This window comes from Phytophthora ramorum (assembly GCF_020800215.1).
Source record: "Phytophthora ramorum isolate Pr-102 chromosome Unknown Phyram_PR-102_s0001, whole genome shotgun sequence".
Taxonomy (NCBI): Eukaryota; Oomycota; class Peronosporomycetes; order Peronosporales; family Peronosporaceae; genus Phytophthora; species Phytophthora ramorum.
In genome coordinates this window covers 883791-902722 of record NW_027150647.1, presented here as the reverse complement: position 1 = coordinate 902722, position 18932 = coordinate 883791, and the positions used below count along the sequence as shown (strand labels likewise).

Sequence of the window (18932 nt, the reverse complement as noted above, 5' to 3'; positions counted from 1 at the left end):
GACTGACCTTGACAGACGTCCTTTGAGTCTCAGCAGTGGCGAGCAAGTTGGGAAGTGGGAAAAATTGATGGGCTACGATTTCTGCGGACATGGAGACGTCAATGGGTGGCGGGAGGTACGGATACATATGTGTAACGCACTCTCTACAGTGAATCGTCACGACAAATTGTCGGACAACCGTGGCGGTGTAGCTTGCGGTAACCAGTGGCCACCATCAACATGTACCGTTTTCTAGCCAACCGATCGTACTCTTAATCACCATCCCCGTGTTTGGCAAATAATAGAGAAGCGTTGCGAGTGCTGCATTTATCCGGGTGCTGCATGCATATAACTTTTGCGGTATTGGTGCTCGATACGATTACGATGTCTGCAAGTTTATGCGGCATGTAGATATTGTGCGTTGCTGGGTCGTCTGCGGCTTACTGGGAATACATTTTTTGTTTGCTGGTGGTGGTGCAATGAAGGCCGAGTCTTTGTCGAGAATAGGTGATTCTTTTGTTTTGATAGATCAGTTGTCGCTGTCGCAAATACGAAGTTACCGTCTCCGATAAGTCGATAGTTTCACAAGAAGAATTGCGCTTGGGTATCGCCACTCAACACAGAAATGATGGATGCTACAGTCTGCTGGATCCTGAAGTCCCGCGGTACCTCGACATTGACAGCGCTTTTGAAGCACTGTCGATTCTCATTCACCAGACTCATGACAGAATACTTGCAAGCCAGTGTCTGCGCGGCTAGATCGCACAGTGTATCGTAAATTCCACTTGCTCCTCTGTGGTACCACCAGCGTTCTTCTCGCGACTGTTTAGACGTAGCCGTTCCTCCTATCCTTGCTCTCTTGATCGCAGGGTGCAAGCTGCAGTAGCCAAGTAATGCCCACAATGTTCGGCATCGCAGACACTAAACCCCTGGGAGCACCAGCAAGTACTCTTCCACCGCGTCGCACATTATTGTGTATTTCTTCAGGCAACACGACGCCATCGGCTGTCGCTCTATTCACCGCGGCCACAGCCGCCGTCATGTCGGCCTCCTCCTTCTCGAGACCCGCAGAATTTGGGCACCAAAGCAATTCGATCACAATACACTTTACCATTGCCAAGCCACGCCGCCCATATATACAGCTTCATTCTATTCATATCAGGTGTTCCTTATTGATGCACATGACTGTATTTTGACTAATGCAGATGCCCCCAGCAAATTTGCAACTGCAAGCAGCAATTTCCCTCGCACAGGTAGCATGGAATTTGAAACTGGCCGGGATGGGATGTACTAAGATAGATGCAACTTGGACAGGAAATGCTGTGCTGCGGGAAGCTTCCTGCACATGCAAGCAACACATTCAGAGTAACTTAGTACTTTTGCATCTACCGGTATAGTACACTGTGCAAATTTGCCAGGGACATCTGTACGTGTAGTAAAGGAGCATCCTTCAGGCGGATCGCCTAGGTTGATAAGGGGGGGGGGGGGGGGTAAATAGAAAGCAATGTACAGTAGTATTTTTATACTATTAACACTAAATGACTGAGAACCACATACCGGAAATGTCCCTTATTCGGAATGCGGTCAAAAGTTGACTGCGAATAATCGTTCGATGCTTCTGCAATTTGGTCATCGTATCGACACTCACTAAACATTTAAAATGGTGGAGCCCGTGTCCTCAGAATCGCTCTGACGTGCAAGTTATTGGAGCGCGAGTGTCGGTGCCGGCGCGTCCAGGAGGCATTTTGGCCGCAGCTTCTAGTGTGAGCCCGGCTTGATTGCAGAGCTTTCACATCATAACGTGTACCATACAGTGGTACTTACTTCTACAACGTGTCGACAACAGGGGGCATGTTGCCTCTGGACGCTTTCCTTCACGAAGAAGCTGTCTTGGACGGCTCATTCCGCATAGCTGCATGCTCCTTCACGTCTACTCTCCTGTGTTTAGTGAGATAAAGCACCGTTATTCAAGGATAAGTAATCCACGTTGTTTGAATATGCTTGCGTTCCCGTTTAAGGTGGCGGCCAAACGATGCAAATTTTCGTGTCTATGGTGGAGATCGACCTAGACTTACAACAGTGGCGGACAAACAAGCACTTAAACAGGAGTATTCTCTAGCTCATTGTATCTCTATGGCAAGTCTCAACAATATCTTGCGCCGCTCAAATTTGACTTTAACTAATATTGGCGAATATGGCCTTAAGAAAATGCCGAAAATCGGTACGGTTTTCTCGGTCATTTAGTGTCAAAATAGTATATGTATTCAGAATGTAGGACAGGGTTAGGCTGAGTATCTCCTCACTGTGACACAATCGAAGTCCATAGTCCAAGGTTCTTGCTCCAGCATCTGTGCGTTCCATACTAGGGGCGATGGTTAGAACGGACATAGGAAGTCGTTAGCACCACTAAGTGACATCAATGTACCTCACTGAAAAACGAAACATGTGCTTGCATAAAAAAACTTGTGTCATTTTTGGCAGACTGCCACTGTACGGCACGAACGGCCCCGCCTCATGGAACGCTTTGCGCATGGTCATCTCCGAGATCAGGTTCATCGCCTCCATCGCGCGCTCGTACATACGTCGTCGGTGCTCAGTGGGGGTATACTTCTGGGGTTACCCTGCTTGGAGATTAGTTTTTCATAAGCGCACGCATCACGACATCTGAGCGTCGTAGCTCTTGTCCTCCGTGAACTCCGGGAGCAAGTTTGCCGCCTTGCGAACAATCATGTCGCGCGTTCGTGTAGATCAGGGGGTCCTTTCCTTGGGCATTGTCTGAGAGGAGGGAGAGGGGTCTTCGGGCAATGGCGAGATTGAAAATGGCGATCGTCGCCTTCCACCTGTTTGTGCCTTGTTGTTTTGTAATACTACCGTCTTTTGAAGTTCTTACCATTCTAAAGGAAACTATCGCATCACATACAGCACCCATACATCTCCACATAGAAAAACGTGCTGCATCTATCCGACTTTTGCGATAATGCTTGACTACGTTGTGAGGCAGGATAGTGCTGGAATGGGTCCACGAAAGCTTTCTTACTTGACAAAATTCTCTTCAGTGAAGAATGCGTCTGGGTTGTGTTGGGCTGCTAGTTGTCGCACTCCTGGCCAGTACCGATACGGCCTCAGCACAGAAGGAATCGGAGATTATTCACCCAGACTCTCATACTCAAGCACGTTCACGCATCGAGAACCACGACCAACACACCGCCATTTGATCCCTGCGCTCCTACGAAGACGACGACGGTGAAGAGAGAGTGAACCTTCCAAGCTCCGTTATTGAAAAGGCCAAAGCGTTGGTTTCGACTGCCACCACGAAGAAACTCCAGACCTGGCTGAAAAACGGGAAGTCTGTCGACGACGTCTTTATTCGCCTGAAACTTACGAGGGCTGGAGATAAACTACTAGACAACCCGCAGTTCACGACGTGGCTCACGTACGTGGACGATTTCACCGCCAAGAATCCTGGCAAGACAACGTCAGCGATCGCTTCACTTACGACTCACTACGGTGACGAAGCGGTCATAAAGATTCTCGACGCTGCGAAGAAGGTCGTGGGGACGAGTGGAGTGGCCATCAAGTTAGAGGCTGCGCAAATGCAGACCTGGCTGGCGGCTGGAAACAGCGCTGACGATGTTTTCACACTCTTGAAACTGAACAAGGCGGGGGACGACATCCTCAGCAACCCGGCCTTCGCATCTTGGAATACGTACCTGAAGACTTTCAACGCGGCTCATCCTGATCAAAAGACAAGTGCCTTCGCGAAACTGACGTCGCAATACGGCGAGGTGGGTGTGTCGCGGGTAGTTGAAGCTGCATTGAAGGTCAAGAGTCCCTCCGCCATCGCGAAAACAGTGCAAACCGAGCAGTTAGAGCGCTGGATGGCCGGCGGAAAAACTACAGATGGTGTTTTCACGTTTTTGGCACTCGACAAAGCTGGAGACAAGCTTCTCGGGAGCCCTCTTTTGAACACTTTCACCAAGTACATGAACATTTACAACAAGCGGAACCCCGACCAGGAAATCACTTTGGTAGGGACGCTAACGACTCATTACGGAAATGTTGGTCTATCCAAGCTACTCGCCGTGGGAAGAAATGTCGTGAGTACGTCGAACCTCGCCACAAGCTTGGATGCTGCACAGTACAAACTCTGGATGAGTTTGTACTGTGCAGCATCCAAGGCCTACCACGCCAAGAACCTTGGCATCAAGATGACTACGAATTGGATCGTGAGGGCCCACTATAGCGATTTTGACGTCGCTAAAATGATCCTTGCAGCGGAGAAAATACCAAGTGCGCAGAGTGCTGGAAAACGAATGGAGGGTGTACTGTTCAAAGACTGGATGCAGTCTCCGGATGACGCCTTCAAGTCACTCAAACTAGATCAAGTAGAACCCTCAATGCTCTTCGAAAGCCCAATGTTCGCGTATTGGATGAAGTTCATGGATGATTTCCACAAGTCTTTCCCTGGTAAGAATATCCCTCGGACCGTATTGGCGACTACGTACAAGGACGAAGAGCTGGTAAAGGTGGTTGAAATGGCACAGATGAATCCGAACACGAAGGATCTGGCAAACAAGTTCGAGACTGAGGTGCTAAGGCAGTTCATATTCGCAGAAAAGCAGCCGATCAATGTTGCCAAGCTCCTACACGTGAACGAAAAGACGGATGCGAACTGGAAACTTTGGAAGAAGTACATGCAGGACTACAACAAGTACCACCTGGGAGGGATCACGACCTAAGTCGCCCACACAATTGCGGAAGACCCCACCAGGTACGTCAGTTGTAAACTGCTTACTGTGACATTTCTCTTTTCGACCATCAACGAGTTTCTCACAACTCGTTAATGAGCTGGTATATGAGCGAGGTGGCTACTCTATATGGCTAACCTAGCACTAGGCAGGGACCCCGCGTTCAATATCAGACAGCTCAGAAGTACACGTAGCGGAGCCGCCTAACTGTGTGCAGTGCATAGACGCCGTCAGCGAGTCATCCAGGAAACAAACTATTTGTTCCAACTAATACCAGGTTTGTCGTCCGTATATCATCCTACGCGTTTGTGAGCTGCTCAAGCGTCCTACGTCATGGCGGGGGAGTGTAAATTTTGATAGCCTTGCAGATATTTCTTCCAAATACCCCAGTTCGCATCCGTCTTGTCCTTGATATTTAGCAGCTTGCCAACATACGCCGGATTCTTTTGAGCGTTCGCGAACTGAGTAAGCATCTCACTCTGGACCTTGGTGGCCACTTCTTTCGTACTCGAATCTTTCTTCGCCAATTCGATCATTTTCACTAGAACTGCGTCGTCGTAGCTTGTCGTCAGAATCTTCATACCCTCTCTCTCTTTTGGGAACGCTTTGTTGAAACCATCCACGTACTTCATCCAAAGTTCAAGCATGGGGTTTTGAAACAGTCTTTCTCCGGCTTCATCAAGTTTTAGCATGGTGAAGACGTTGTCAGTGGTCTTGTGACCTCTCTTGCGCATCCACCCTTGGAACAGGACAGCTTTCATTCGTTTGGCAACATTTATCGTAGTCGGATTCTTCTCTGCAATCGCCGTCATTCTGGCTAGAGCAGCGTCCGAAAGGGGCAACCCCCCAGCACCTTTGGCGTAACTATGTAATATACTCAAGGTTTTCAATGTTGTGTCCGGGTTGTCAGCGTGAAAAGCATCAGTGTACTTCAGCCAAGTAGCGAAATTTGATTTGGTGAGAAGTTTCTCTCCTGCATCACCAAGTCCAAGCAGAATGAAGGCAGTTTCGGGGTCGTAGCCAGTCTTCAGCCAGTGCAGATACTGCTGTGCTTCTAACTTATTGGCAAGACGTGATGTGCTCGGAACTATTTTTGCTGCGGCTAGAAGGCTTGGTACGTCGTAGTATTTGGTCAACACTGCGATCAAAGTCTCTTGCTGCTCCCCATGCTGCATGTTGAAAGTACTCATGTACTTGGTGAATGTATCCAACAACGGACTAGCAAGGAGGTTGTCACCTGCTTCGTCCAGCTTTAACAGCTCAAAAACAGCGTTCGGAGACTCTCCACGTCTTATCCAGCGCTGGAACTGCTCCGCTTGAACTGTTTTGGCGACGTAATTTGAACTTTTGACCTTCAAGGCTGCTTCCACTATTCTTGACACACCGATTTCGCCGTATTGATTCATCAACGTTCCAAACATACTCACCGTCTTGCCAGAGTTCGCCTTGTTGAACGTGTTCAAGAACGTTTTCCAGATGCTAAACGTTTGACTTGTCAGAATATCATCTCCGGCCTTGTCAAGCTGTAGCAGAGTGAAGATGCCGCCTGGTGTTTTCCCTTTCGTCAACCAATACTCGGCTAGCTCGTTCTGCAACCTGATTGCAAATGTGTTGGTTTCCGGGATGGTCTTCACATCTGCCACCATTTTAACCAGAGCTTCGTCGCTGTAGTGTGTAAGCAGCACATGGATCGTCAGCGTTGTCTTCTTGGGATTCCTGCTGCTTAAATCGTCGACGTATTTCACCCAAACTGCAAACTGGGGGTCACCGAGCAGCTTATCGCCTGCCTGTCGAAGTCGCAATCGCGTAAAGACATTTTCGACAGGTTTCTCTTTCGTTAGCCAGCGTTCGAGTTTTTGTTTAGAGACTTTCGGCATGATCCAGGTCTTGGCTTTGTCGAAATTGATTCCTCTCTCTTCGCCATTGTCCATCTTTGTGTCAGTTCTTAAACGCCTGTTGTTGGGGACGTCTGTTGCTGCGAGGGGCGAACGATCAATGCTTGGCAAGTCAGAGATGGCTGGCTTCGAGTTTATCGTCGCGGGGTCCGAGTCAACGTCAACTTGGGTAAGGAGGCCAACGGCAGCTACCAGTGCGATATGTGTCAGGCGCATAGTTTAGACTTAGCTGCTGAACAAAGGGACTTTGGTTCGAAGTAGGTGGTTGGGAGAGGTTTACGAATTGAGGGGGGGGGGGGGGGGGGGGGGGGGGGGGGCGGGCGGCATCGAGCACACAACAAGTTTACGGGGAATCCCACATTCCCGTAAACTTGGTGTTATAGCATTCGACAGCGACAGGAGAACAAATGTAGTTGCACTTCGGATGGGAGCACAATGTATGCCTCAAGCATTGCAAGCTTTCGTGGCTTAACAACCAGATGGGTGAAGGTGAAAATTCGTCTAGCCTGTGAGCTAGCACTACTTGTTCCTTGTTCTTTTTAGACAAGAAGTTCTGGTAGGTTGTACACAACCTTTGCTCGTAAAAATTCTACTTGATGAGCTGTTGATTGCTGTGTAAACTATGAAACACTCTACCGGTAGTCTGCAGCACCGACGAGAGCTATGAGGTGATTCCGCATCGAGTGGTAGTTGACCCGCTCCAATTACATGTATACTTCATTCAACTTACTGTTGTGGGGTGAATACTCATTAAATTTTAATGTACATATTTCGGCAAGCGATATATTTTGCCTCTACCCGATCGTTGGGGCCAAGTCCCATGCATTGGACTTGGATTAATAGTAAACAGGCTAGGATGAGAAGGTGGTTCCAACTCGAGCATGGTTGACAGACCGTCTGGCAATTCCTGCCTAAGCCTACACTAGTAGTATGTTTTTTTAAAACATGTACTGTCATGAGCGACATCAGATGTCAAAGGAAGATAAGAACGATCCTGGTGTTTAGCATTTTTTTATCGTCGAGTATCTCAGAACCTTTTGAGCTATTTTGCAGCGTTATATACCTTTTCATAGAGCTTAGCATATGTTTTGTAAAGCTCCCTGGCAGCATCATCTTCCGCTGTTCCCTCCACACGAAGCCATTTCAACACCCTTGCTGGGTCCGTCTTAGTCTTCATCCATCGCACGAGCAGATTATACTGTAAATCGGACGCGATTGTTCTGACACCCGGCACCTTCGAGCCTTCGCTGAACATCCTGGCTAGAGTATCAGTGTTGAAGTTGTTTCTCAAAATTTCTAGCACATCGACCTGGGGTCGGGGCTTGGCATCCTTGAAGAAGGTGATGTACTGTAGCCATGCCACGAAAGTCGGGCTCTTAAACAAGTTATCCCCTTCCCCGTTAAGCTTCAGCAGGGGGAAGATAAATTTTGGGGTATTTCCACTCGTTTTCCAGTACGTGAACAGCTCAGTGTTCAATTTGGTTGCGATGCTCTCTGTGCGGGGAACTTTCTTCGCGTCGAGAATCATCTTTGTCAGAGCTGCAGTCGAATAATGGTCCACCAGGGTGTAGATCGCCTTCATTTCTTTCTTTGGGTGGTTCAAGTTGAAATCATCGACGTACTTCGTCCACGCACTGAACAGAGGGTTTTGAAGTACGGAATCCGCTGCTCCATCAAGTTTCATCAGAGTGAAGACCTCGCCAGGGGACTTTGCATCCTTCAGCCAAAGCTGAGTCAGTCCAGCTTGGACTCGCACTGCGATTTTCTCCGTGCTCGGCACATTCTTCGCTGCGATCAGCATAGTCACCAAAGACTCTTCCTTGTAGAGACCCGATAGTTTTGACAACATCGTCGTCTTCTGGTCGGGGTGCACCTTGTTGAATCGGTCTATGTAAGCCATCCAGGTGTTCACCTGTGGCATCGCAAAAAGTTGGTCGCCTGCCTTGTCGAGCTTTAACAGCGAAAAAATATTATCTGGGGTTTTCCCAGCCTCCAACCACAGCGCGTTCTGCTCGATTTGAAGGTTCTTGGCCATTGTTGCGGTACCGGTACTCGGTGCCGCCTTCGCTGCCGCAATCATCTTGGCCACAGCTTCGTCATCGTAGTGAGCCAGGAGCGTCGAGATCAAACTGGTCTGATGCTTGCGATTCTCCTTGTTGAAGATATTCTTGTAGGTAATCCAGTCGTCTAGCTGAACGCTACCCAGGAGGTCATCCGCCTTCCTGTCCACGGTTAGTAGCTTAAACACGTCGTCCGTGGATTCGGATTTCTTAGCCAAAGTGCTGAGCTGCTCACTGGAGACTGTCGACTTCAACGAGCTGATGAGCGCCTCCACACCGGCAGTACTGATACCACCCCTTTCTTCATCTTCGCTCGATGACTTGCGAACCCTCAAAAGCCTCGCAGTCGAGACTTCTTGTCGGACTTGGGTCGTCTGGGAGTTCACGGCAGCCGACGCCACCTCGCAATAAACCAGGAGAGTGACAGCAAACAGGAGTGTGGCGTGGTGAAAGCGCATGGTCGTACAGGACTTCTCAGACACGCCAGAGTGGCTGACGGGGTGAACCACGAAGTGATAATGCACGTATTACATATTCAGTACAGATTGTCCCCGGCAAATTTGCAACTGCAAGCAGCAATTTACCTCGCACAGGTAGTACAGATGTGCATGGGATTTGAAACTGGTCGTCTGGGGAAGCATTGAGGTATTAGTAGATGCAACTTGGTGGGAAAATGCCGCGCTGCGGGAAGCTTCCTGCACATGCCACTTGCATGATGCAAGCAATACATTTATAGCGACTTCTTACTTTTGCATCTATATGACACCTGTGCGAATCTCGCAACCTCGTAGTCTTTATCAGGCAGACCTTTGCAAATTTGCCGGAGACATCTGTACCAGCTCCCTCTTGTCTTGCCCTGGTTATATTATTAATAATACCCCTGGACCATTGCGATCGATTGACGAGTTTACGAACAGCAAATCAGTGGGCATTCATGTACACTGTATGGCTCTGAATTCACAGCATCTTTCGATGGGGAAATGGACATCTGCTTCTGCAGCATGAGCGACGTGTACAGTGTTGTGAACGTTATTTTGCGCAGTCTGTGAGGCATAATAACTGAGGATGCTGACATGGCCCCTATCAACGGAAAGTGATTGGGTCTATCGATAATAAAACACACATTACAAACCTATTATACTTGTGAACCACAAGTACATTAGTTTTACTTTGCGGGATAATACTTCAGTACAGATACAGAGGTCCACGCACCTCGTCGTTTCGAAATCTTGGACAAATGACAGAATCCGTGGTAATCGGATATTTATGTGGCGTGGTGAGCAAATCATGCATGTACCGGTAATGCCAACAGACGAACATAGTGACAAAAGACGGGGTTGTGTGTCCAGCCGTAGCTCATGTGCTGTATTGGCTATATGGCGTAAGCTTACGCGCTGGCAGCGAGTCACGGCAAGTAGTAGATACTGTGAAGTACGACAGCTTGCTCGCTACCAGTGAGCTGAAGAGAGACAAAGGCGTTCGAGACTGCGAGCACTTCCTGCAGTGGTGCCCGCCTGCAAACATTGGAATATGCTCTCTATTCGGGTGACGGTCATCAAACTGAGTGGAGACTTCAGAACGCAATTGGTTACGGGTATTCATATTATGCACCAGTTCACCTACTTCGAGAAATGTAATGCAAATTTGTTTTCTTCGGGCACCAAGAATAAGAGTGCTCGTTGTATACTTGCGTGCCCAGGATACCGTTGAATAGAATTCTGAAAGCCAATCGACACCCCGCCGCCACGAAGAGGTTTGAAGGCTCGCGTAGGGGCATACGTTGCCCCCCCCCCCCACTACGATGTAGCAGCCTGCAGAAGACAGGAACACCTCCATTACAAGCTTACCGTATTAGTGACACAACGTGCACACTTAGTGAATTTGTGTGTGTTTGGCAAGTCAACGACGCCTATCAACACGCTTTCTGCATTTAATTTGAAATCACCACGGATTCTGACATTTGCTTGCACATATCTAATCCCTCCGAAATCGATTTGGTAGTACCGAATCGACACCCCCTGCAGTTATTGAGAGGGGCCTCTCAATATACATGGCTCTCGTCCGCGTTCGGAAAAACCCGCGTGATAAAAGTTGGAGTTTGGTCGGCGCTGTCCTTGTCGCAATCTTCCAACTCACTAGTAGTGAGCCGGAAGATTGGAGTTGGTAGCACTTAGGCAAAGGAAGTCTTGGTTTTGTGTGTCGAGGTGCCCGAGATCACGTCTTGAAAGCACTCGGAATTTTGTGGTTAAGGTGCCCGAGATCACGTCTTGAAAGCACTCAGAAGATTGTTATTAGGTGCCCGAGATCACGTCTTGAAAGCACTTGGTAGAGTGTGGTTAAGGTGCCCGAGGAACTACTCGAGGTCACCAAACACGTTAGCCCACGTCTGCTTGGCCAGAGCAGGAGTCGACTTTATTCCTTTTCTTTAGATTCCAGAATGAGCTCGCTCGCTCACCCACTACTCAGGTTCGTACCCATACTCTCTGCTACCTGGGTTCACTACTGTCTCGATAATTGTTGAAGTTGCTGCTGTCGCTGGTCTGAACCCAGGTTAAGGCTGAGGCCTATTGAACTACGTGCTTGCACTGGATCATCATCTGTACTCGATACCTCACGAGACTTCATGGAAATCTCGTGACATGCCGTCCGCTAAGAAGAGACCCTCCTCGATTTCTTGCGCTCATGAAAGCGATTGATCAGGTCGCCTACATATTTCAAGTTTTCGAGGGGTTCCCAAGTGCGTCGAGCTTGTTCGAGCCACTTGACCTTGTACATTGTCTTGCCACGAATGCGCTTGTAGTCGACAATATCCTCCACTAATTCTCCTTCAGTATTGTCCGGAAGCAGTACTTTAAACGTCCGCTGCTCTCTGTTATCACTGTGAATGTACGGCTTCAAATAACTTGTGTGGAAGACGGGGTGAAATTTGACACCTTTTGGTAGCTTCAGTTCATAATAGTCATGTCCGAGGCGATTCACGATAGCGTACGGACCAATCCATCGAGCTCCTAATTTCTGTTTGGTTGTCCCAGCATGGTAGTTTGCAAGGTTCTCAGTTGACAGTAATACCTCCTCCCCCACCTCAAAGGATTGCACCGGCCGATTGTTGTTGTAGTATTCACTCATGCGATCGGATGCTCGCTGGAGCTCCCGACGAACAGTAGCCAGTCGATCTGCCTGATTCTCGAGGAACGTCTTCCCCAAAGTCTGGCGTTGTCGCTCAGCTCCTGTTGCTCTTGGTGGGCTCAATAATGTTGCTGGAGTTGACGGCAGATATCCTAAGTCAGCTTCAAATGGAGCCATTCCAATTGACTGTTGATATCGCGAGTTATAGCTAAATTCTGCAAGCGAGAGGTAGGAGTCCCAATCTGTTGATGCTCCATTCGAAAACGCTCGCAAATAATTTTCGATCGTTTGATTTAGGCGCTCAGTAACTCCATTTGCTTGGTGTCTAAAAGCGGTCGTCAACTTTTGCCTAGTCCCCAACATTCCACATAGGGTTGTCCAGACTGTAGCCGTAAACTTAGGGTCTCTGTCAGATAATATCTCCACTGGAATTCCGTGTAAGACAAAAATCCGGTCGCGATACAGTTCAGCAACCTCTCGTGTCGTAGCTGTACCTCGACATGCCACGAAGTGAGCCCGTTTAGTTAGTTGGTCCACAACTACAAGCACTGAGTCAAACTTCGATCGGGTGGTAGGTAGAGCAACTATGAAATCCATGGCCACGTGTGTCCATCGGCCGTGTGAAATAGGTTGACTCTGAAGCAAACCCGGTGGCTTTGTATTTCTGGCCTTCGTTCGCTGACACGTCTCACAAGACTTGACATAAGCCCTAATACTCCTAATCATATGTCTCCAGTAATAGTGTGATTCGACAAGTCGAAGTGTCCTCTCGATTCCAGGATGCCCATATACTTCGACGTCGTGAAACTCAAACAATATCGCATTTATTAATTCATCAATGACTGGTACTACCAGTCGCGGTGCATCATCATTCGGTCCGCAGTACATCAATTTCTTCCCGTCGATAAAATAGCGCTCGATGTACTTGACGTTTGTTTCAGACTCATTGCCCTTCAGTATTTGTATAATGGTGTCTGTGTGAGTATCTTCGCTATACCTAGCGATGGCTTCTTCGACCACGGACGTAATTCCTTTTTTCACACGATCATGCACTACAGTAGACGCAACAATCATTTCCAGCGAATGTTGATCTTGAAAATCAGCGCGTCGCGAAATACCATCTGCCACAGTATTTGATGAGCCAGGTATGTATTTAAATGTAACAGGATAGTCACTCAGCTCGTCATACCATCTCGCAATTCGTCGCGAAATGCTCTTCTGTGAGAACACACTCTCAAGCGATTTGTGGTCGGTCTCGACAATAAATGGTTTATCGAGAAGATAGACACGCCAGACTCGCAACCCAAACAAAATCGCTAATAACTCCTTCTCTCGGATTGAGTAGTTCTTCTCAGCACCTTTGTATTTCCGCCCTTGAAATGCTACTGGTCGTTCGACTAGATCGCCATCATGCTCTTCTAATTGAAAAAGAACTCCTCCAATAGCAAAGTCACTTGCATCCATTCGCAGGTAGAATGGTTTCGAAAAATCTGCAATTGCTAGGACTGGTGTGTCAGAAATTCGCTTCTTGAGCTTCTCAAAGTGCTGTATTAACTCAGGAGTCCACTCCAATTTTGCTTTAATCTTTTTCGTCGTTTTGGTTTTCAGCATATCAAACAGAGGTCCAGCATCGTGGGCAAACCCATCACAGAACCGCTGCACATAGGTTGCTGTTCCCAAAAATGATTGCAATTCACTTCTTGTAGCGGGTCGTGGCCAGTCTCGAATTACTGTTACCTTCTTCGGATCGATTCTGACCCCATTTCGCCCAATGTAATCTCCCAAGCAAGGTATCTCAGCTGAACAGAATACACACTTGGTCAATTTCACGTAAAATTTATTCTCCTCGAGACGTGTTAATACTTGATCCAACGCGGCTAGATGAGTATCCATATCTCGAGAGCGTGTGAAGACGTAAATATCATCGAAGTAGGAGAGACAGAAGTCAGCTAAGTCTTTGAGTAATTTACGAATCCCATCGTTAAAGGTTGCAGGTGCATTTGATAAACCCATTGGTATCACTAGGTATTCAAATAATCCATCAGGTGTTTGGAATGCGGTGTACTTGATATCCGAATCATTCATTCGAAATTGATAATAGCCACTCAGCAAATCCATGCAACTATACCAAAAACTTCCTTGCATGCTCTCAAAAATTATATCTTTTCGCGGCATCGGCAAGGTTCGTCGAATGGTGTGATTGTTCATCGCCCTGTAGTCATGAACTATGCGCCAACCAACAGGCTTTTATTTTGTCGTTTTCCGTTGGTGATGCTTCTCTTGGCTTCACAGTCTCCTCGATCCAATCAATATCAGGGTTTGCGGTTTTCAACCAGGGCATTCCCAGCAAAATATCCTGATTCTCAGGTACCGGAAGCACGAAAAAGTCATCAACGTAACTATCAAATGAATCAATGAACAAATGCATTCGCACGGTTCTTTTCCGAATGTTCATCTCCTGCTTGTTCGCCAATGTAATCGGCATCTCCACTTCATGATCTTTGATTTTGTCGTTTAAACCAGCTCTCCTGCAAAACTCGGGGCTTACAGCATTGATAGTCGCGCCACTGTCGATAAAGTTGGAATTGGTCACAACCAGATCATTTCGAGAGTACTGAATATTGTTAGTGGTATGCAACAAACAACAATATTCACGAGGCAGAATCAATGAATCACTTGGCTTAGTACGCGGATCGTTTTCGAAAAGAAATTCCCTGTTTTTCACATCAGTCGTCACACAAGTAAACATTGTGCATTCATTTTTCTGGGTTTCGTGTGTTTTCATCTTTCTTTCACTTTCTCTTGGTTCATCCATCTCACTCATCTCACTCACAGACTCCAGATAACATTTGTCCTTGAGGCGGCTGAGCTTTCTCATATGCCCATTCAATCGCTCCACATTGACTGGGCTTACTCGTTTAAATGCTCACGTTCCTCACGAGCTTGATTTTCCCCAACCACCAGGCGCTCCAACATAGCGAATATTTTCTTGTTCACGTCGGTGTTTCCTTTTGGGCGCTTTTCAGGATGTTTAAACCAGCAATCCTCCACTCTATGTGGACCACGACCGCAGTAACTGCAATTCTTGTCAGCTTTTGCGTTGGCGTTGTTGGTTCGCTCGCCATTTCCCGATTTGCGTGCAACTGGCGGGGTTTGTTTGGGCTGTTGAGACAGAGCACCATTCCACTTTTTGCCTTTCGACTTGTTTTCTGTGGACTTGTTGTCAACGGAGCTCTTATCTTTGAGTTCCCACTCGAGAAATCCCTCCTGGATGGCTCCATTTAAGCCACGGGGTTTTTTCCTAAGTATCTCTCGTTTCATCGACACATCAGAGAGTCCATTCAAAAACAAATTCATTGCGGTGATCTCGTCAACTTGGACAATCCTATTTAGCTCTCGGAACTTGCCAACGTAGCCGATATAACCACCAGTTTGCTTAATTTTCAGCAACTTGTTCCTAATTTTTTCTTGGAAGTTAGGCTCCATGAATTCTGTCGACATGTCCAACTTCATCGCACTCCACAATTTTAGTGTCGATTCATCCGTCATGTATCGCTCGTACCAGACTAGTGCATTCTTTTGCACGCACTGATTAAGTTCCCATGCCAATCTGTCATCATTCTGGAGTAGATCGTATCCCTTTTGTCGGAAATACGTCTCAAACTGAAATATGAAGCTGTTTAATTTGATCCCATCGATATCTCCAACGAATATGGGAGGCTTCACATCCATCTTCCTTAAATTCAATCCTGGAGGCGCAATTGCCCTATTTCCAGTTACTCCACCACCAGTGAATCCACCATGCGTCATAACCGGAGTCGCTTGTGTTGGTGATTCATTACTTGTTGCTTCTGCAGGTGTGGCGGACATTCGCGGTGCTGCGGGTGTGCGTTGATTATTTGCCGCTTGTGCCAGGCGTTGCGCATCTTGCGCCATTTGACGCACTTGGTTGAGCCCTTCCGTCAGCTTTGTCATCCCTTGGACTAGCCCCGTCACTGTGTGATTCCAAGCTGCCATTTCTGTGTGGATCTCTGTTTTCAACTGACTCATTGTCGCGTTGATATTCGTGCTGAAAGCTCTCAGATCATCATGTGATTCATCAAACCTTGTCTCCAGGTGGTCAATCCTTTCATTTTCGGCGCTGCGACGATTTCCATCCAGCTGCTGCCGCACTGGCGCGGTATCGCTCCGCAACATTCTTCGCGCTGTATTTCTTGGTTGCATCGAATCCAAGTTCTACAATGTCGCAATCTTCCAACTCACTAGTAGTGAGCCGGAAGATTGGAGTTGGTAGCACTTAGGCAAAGGAAGTCTTGGTTTTGTGTGTCGAGGTGCCCGAGATCACGTCTTGAAAGCACTCGGAATTTTGTGGTTAAGGTGCCCGAGATCACGTCTTGAAAGCACTCAGAAGATTGTTATTAGGTGCCCGAGATCACGTCTTGAAAGCACTTGGTAGAGTGTGGTTAAGGTGCCCGAGGAACTACTCGAGGTCACCAAACACGTTAGCCCACGTCTGCTTGGCCAGAGCAGGAGTCGACTTTATTCCTTTTCTTTAGATTCCAGAATGAGCTCGCTCGCTCACCCACTACTCAGGTTCGTACCCATACTCTCTGCTACCTGGGTTCACTACTGTCTCGATAATTGTTGAAGTTGCTGCTGTCGCTGGTCTGAACCCAGGTTAAGGCTGAGGCCTATTGAACTACGTGCTTGCACTGGATCATCATCTGTACTCGATACCTCACGAGACTTCATGGAAATCTCGTGACAGTCCTATTTAAAACTTCGTTCTGGTGCGCGTTGGGGGGGGGGGGGGGGGGGGGGGGGCTTCTAAGACACTTTGAAGGGGGCCTATTGAGTTGAGGGCATCCGACGGACATACAGTACCGGTACTGCACCATTCCCTTCCCGAGATACTACTCCGATCCATAACAGCTGTCGGGAAACCGCATACATTGGTCTTTATTCGTCAATAAGTGCGTTAGAAGGGCTAAAACGAAACTCTGAGCAAGGCGATTCGAATGCTGTGCGCGTTAACGTCGATGAATGGTCGACAGCCGATCGAGCTTCAAAACTGGGAACACACTTCACATGTCGCCCATCCTTTTGAATGTCTGTGACTTGGGGGTGTTCAATGCAATTTAAGCATGGCAGATAAAGAAGACAACCAGAACGCTGGACGAACTGGTGATGGCGGTGACAGAAGAGCTTGGGGAGCTGCCGAGCTCAACGCTAAACAACACCTTTCTCTCACTCCTAGCAACGATGGAGGCATGCATGAAAGATGGCGGCGGCGAGAACTTCCACCCTGCGCATATGTCAAAATGCAAGCTTGCTCGGGAGGGAAGACTTCCCGTGGGCCTTTTCTACTCTCTGATGTTGTCCAGTCCGTTGTGCTGGTTTGGAAACCGCACGGGACAGCTCTATCTTGGGATGTGGAGGACGGATGTCATGCACTGTCATGAACTTTGAGCCTGTGCGCTTCACAAAAGCAGTCGCTCGTGAAGCGAGCCCATACAAGCCTGGTGGGGTGCCTACGATGCAGGGCCAAGCGCTGTTTGCTGAACCAGGTCCGGCAACATGCTCCTCAACGAGACGAGCATTGAATTCACAAGGTGCGAGAATTCTTCCCCGCAGGAGCGACCCTCTTTGAATTGCATTTCACCTCCCCCTCCTACCGGGATGCCTGCCTCTAGCCATGCTGTGCAAATAGACACTTTCGCGCCACCTCTTGGGGCAAGGGGGCCATTACTGCTCGCCCTCACGAGGGACACCACGGACACGGTCTCCGCCCACAGCGACGTCATTCTATCGGCCAAGTGAGGTTCTGCCGCTGTGAGAAGGAGATCGCCAGTAGTTGCAACAAAACTACCGGTATGGTGTGTATATCAGCGAGGACGAATCTAGGTTGTGCTACTGGGAAGCGCATCACTGTGAACAGCGGTGTTGGCTCGGAATCCTCTACACCCACGATGACTCCTCCACGACGGTGTCCACGGTCTCAACTCCAGGTGCCCCCTGACGTCTCTACATGTACTTCCTCACCCACGTCGCAGCTTTGGAATCGTCCCTCTTGTCGTAGATCGCGGGCACGTTCGGCAACCTGTCGTGCCTGCTCCTGATCCTGGCCAGTACAGCGTACTAGGCCGAGGGGAGTTGCCGTAACCTGATGTGCGTTGGGCTTCAAGTCGAACTGGAGTGTTGTCGTCGTGACCTGCTTCTACGACCGCCTTCTCTGTCGTCCTGAAACCGGTCATTTATTTTGCCGCGCACCTGAACCTCAAGATGAAGGAGGAGGACGACGTCGAGAACGCGCTCATCTATCCTATGGATACGCCGCCGCGAACACACCCGGCGAAAATGCCGTCGATGGCAACGACCGCCGCTCGTCCAAGATGTTGTACATGCTGGTGATTTCAACCATTCAAAAGGCCAATTATTCGACCTGATGGGCATCGTGGCCGACCCGTGTATCGCTTATTGATATCCTGCTGCCCATTGTTACCTGGCCCAAACAGTTGTGGCACGAAATCCCGATGTACGTGGAGATTCCGTCGTCGTCGGGCGAGGCTTCCTGGGCTGCTACGTGGTCTACTCGTCCGGCAATGCGGACGAACTCACAGGTTCCCGTGCTGCGATAACGATAACGAGCACAAAGTGTACCACCGTTCACGGAGCGCGAAAGCGTCGCTGCGACGTCGTAGTAGTGACAACAATTCTGAAATCTTGCCGTGATACGACAACCTCTAATGACATTGAGCTCGTTTGCCGACAACGTCGACTTGCTCTTCAATCACGAGTGCTCCATGCGTTGTACAGACCGGTACCACCCGCCGCATTCCCATAGTCGTCTCCAGTGACGTTAGACGCATCGAATGTACCGACAACAATGCGACCACCACGAGTTCGAGTCTCACTGTAACGATCAGTGTGGTTAGTAAAACGTTGAGTTCAGCTTAGAAGTGCTAACATTAGGTGACTATACTCATGTCCGCTTGTCGATGTTGGCGTTGAAAGTCAAGTAGATCGAGCTCATAGAAGGCAGCAACCAATCTAGGAAACGTCACTTGGACTGATCTCTCCGCCGTGCGTACTAAGGGGTTAAACAAACTGTAATTATGACTTCA

The 18932-nt window shown here is 48.5% G+C and overlaps 2 protein-coding genes across 2 annotated transcripts; both read right to left on the bottom strand.

Moving 5' to 3' along the window:
* Positions 1-5053: 5053 nt before the first annotated feature.
* KRP23_139 (RxLR effector protein PSR2) lies at positions 5054-6838 on the bottom strand (the record flags this gene model as incomplete). The annotated part of the gene is made up of 1 exon (XM_067895904.1): positions 5054-6838. The coding sequence occupies one exon, from the start codon at positions 6836-6838 to the stop codon at positions 5054-5056; it is 1785 nt and encodes a 594-aa protein (XP_067750694.1).
* Positions 6839-7664: 826 nt separating this feature from the next.
* On the bottom strand, positions 7665-9140 carry KRP23_138 (RxLR effector protein PSR2; the record flags this gene model as incomplete). The annotated part of the gene is made up of 1 exon (XM_067895896.1): positions 7665-9140. One exon carries the CDS (start codon positions 9138-9140, stop codon positions 7665-7667), a length of 1476 nt encoding a protein of 491 aa, XP_067750693.1.
* Positions 9141-18932: the final 9792 nt, after the last annotated feature.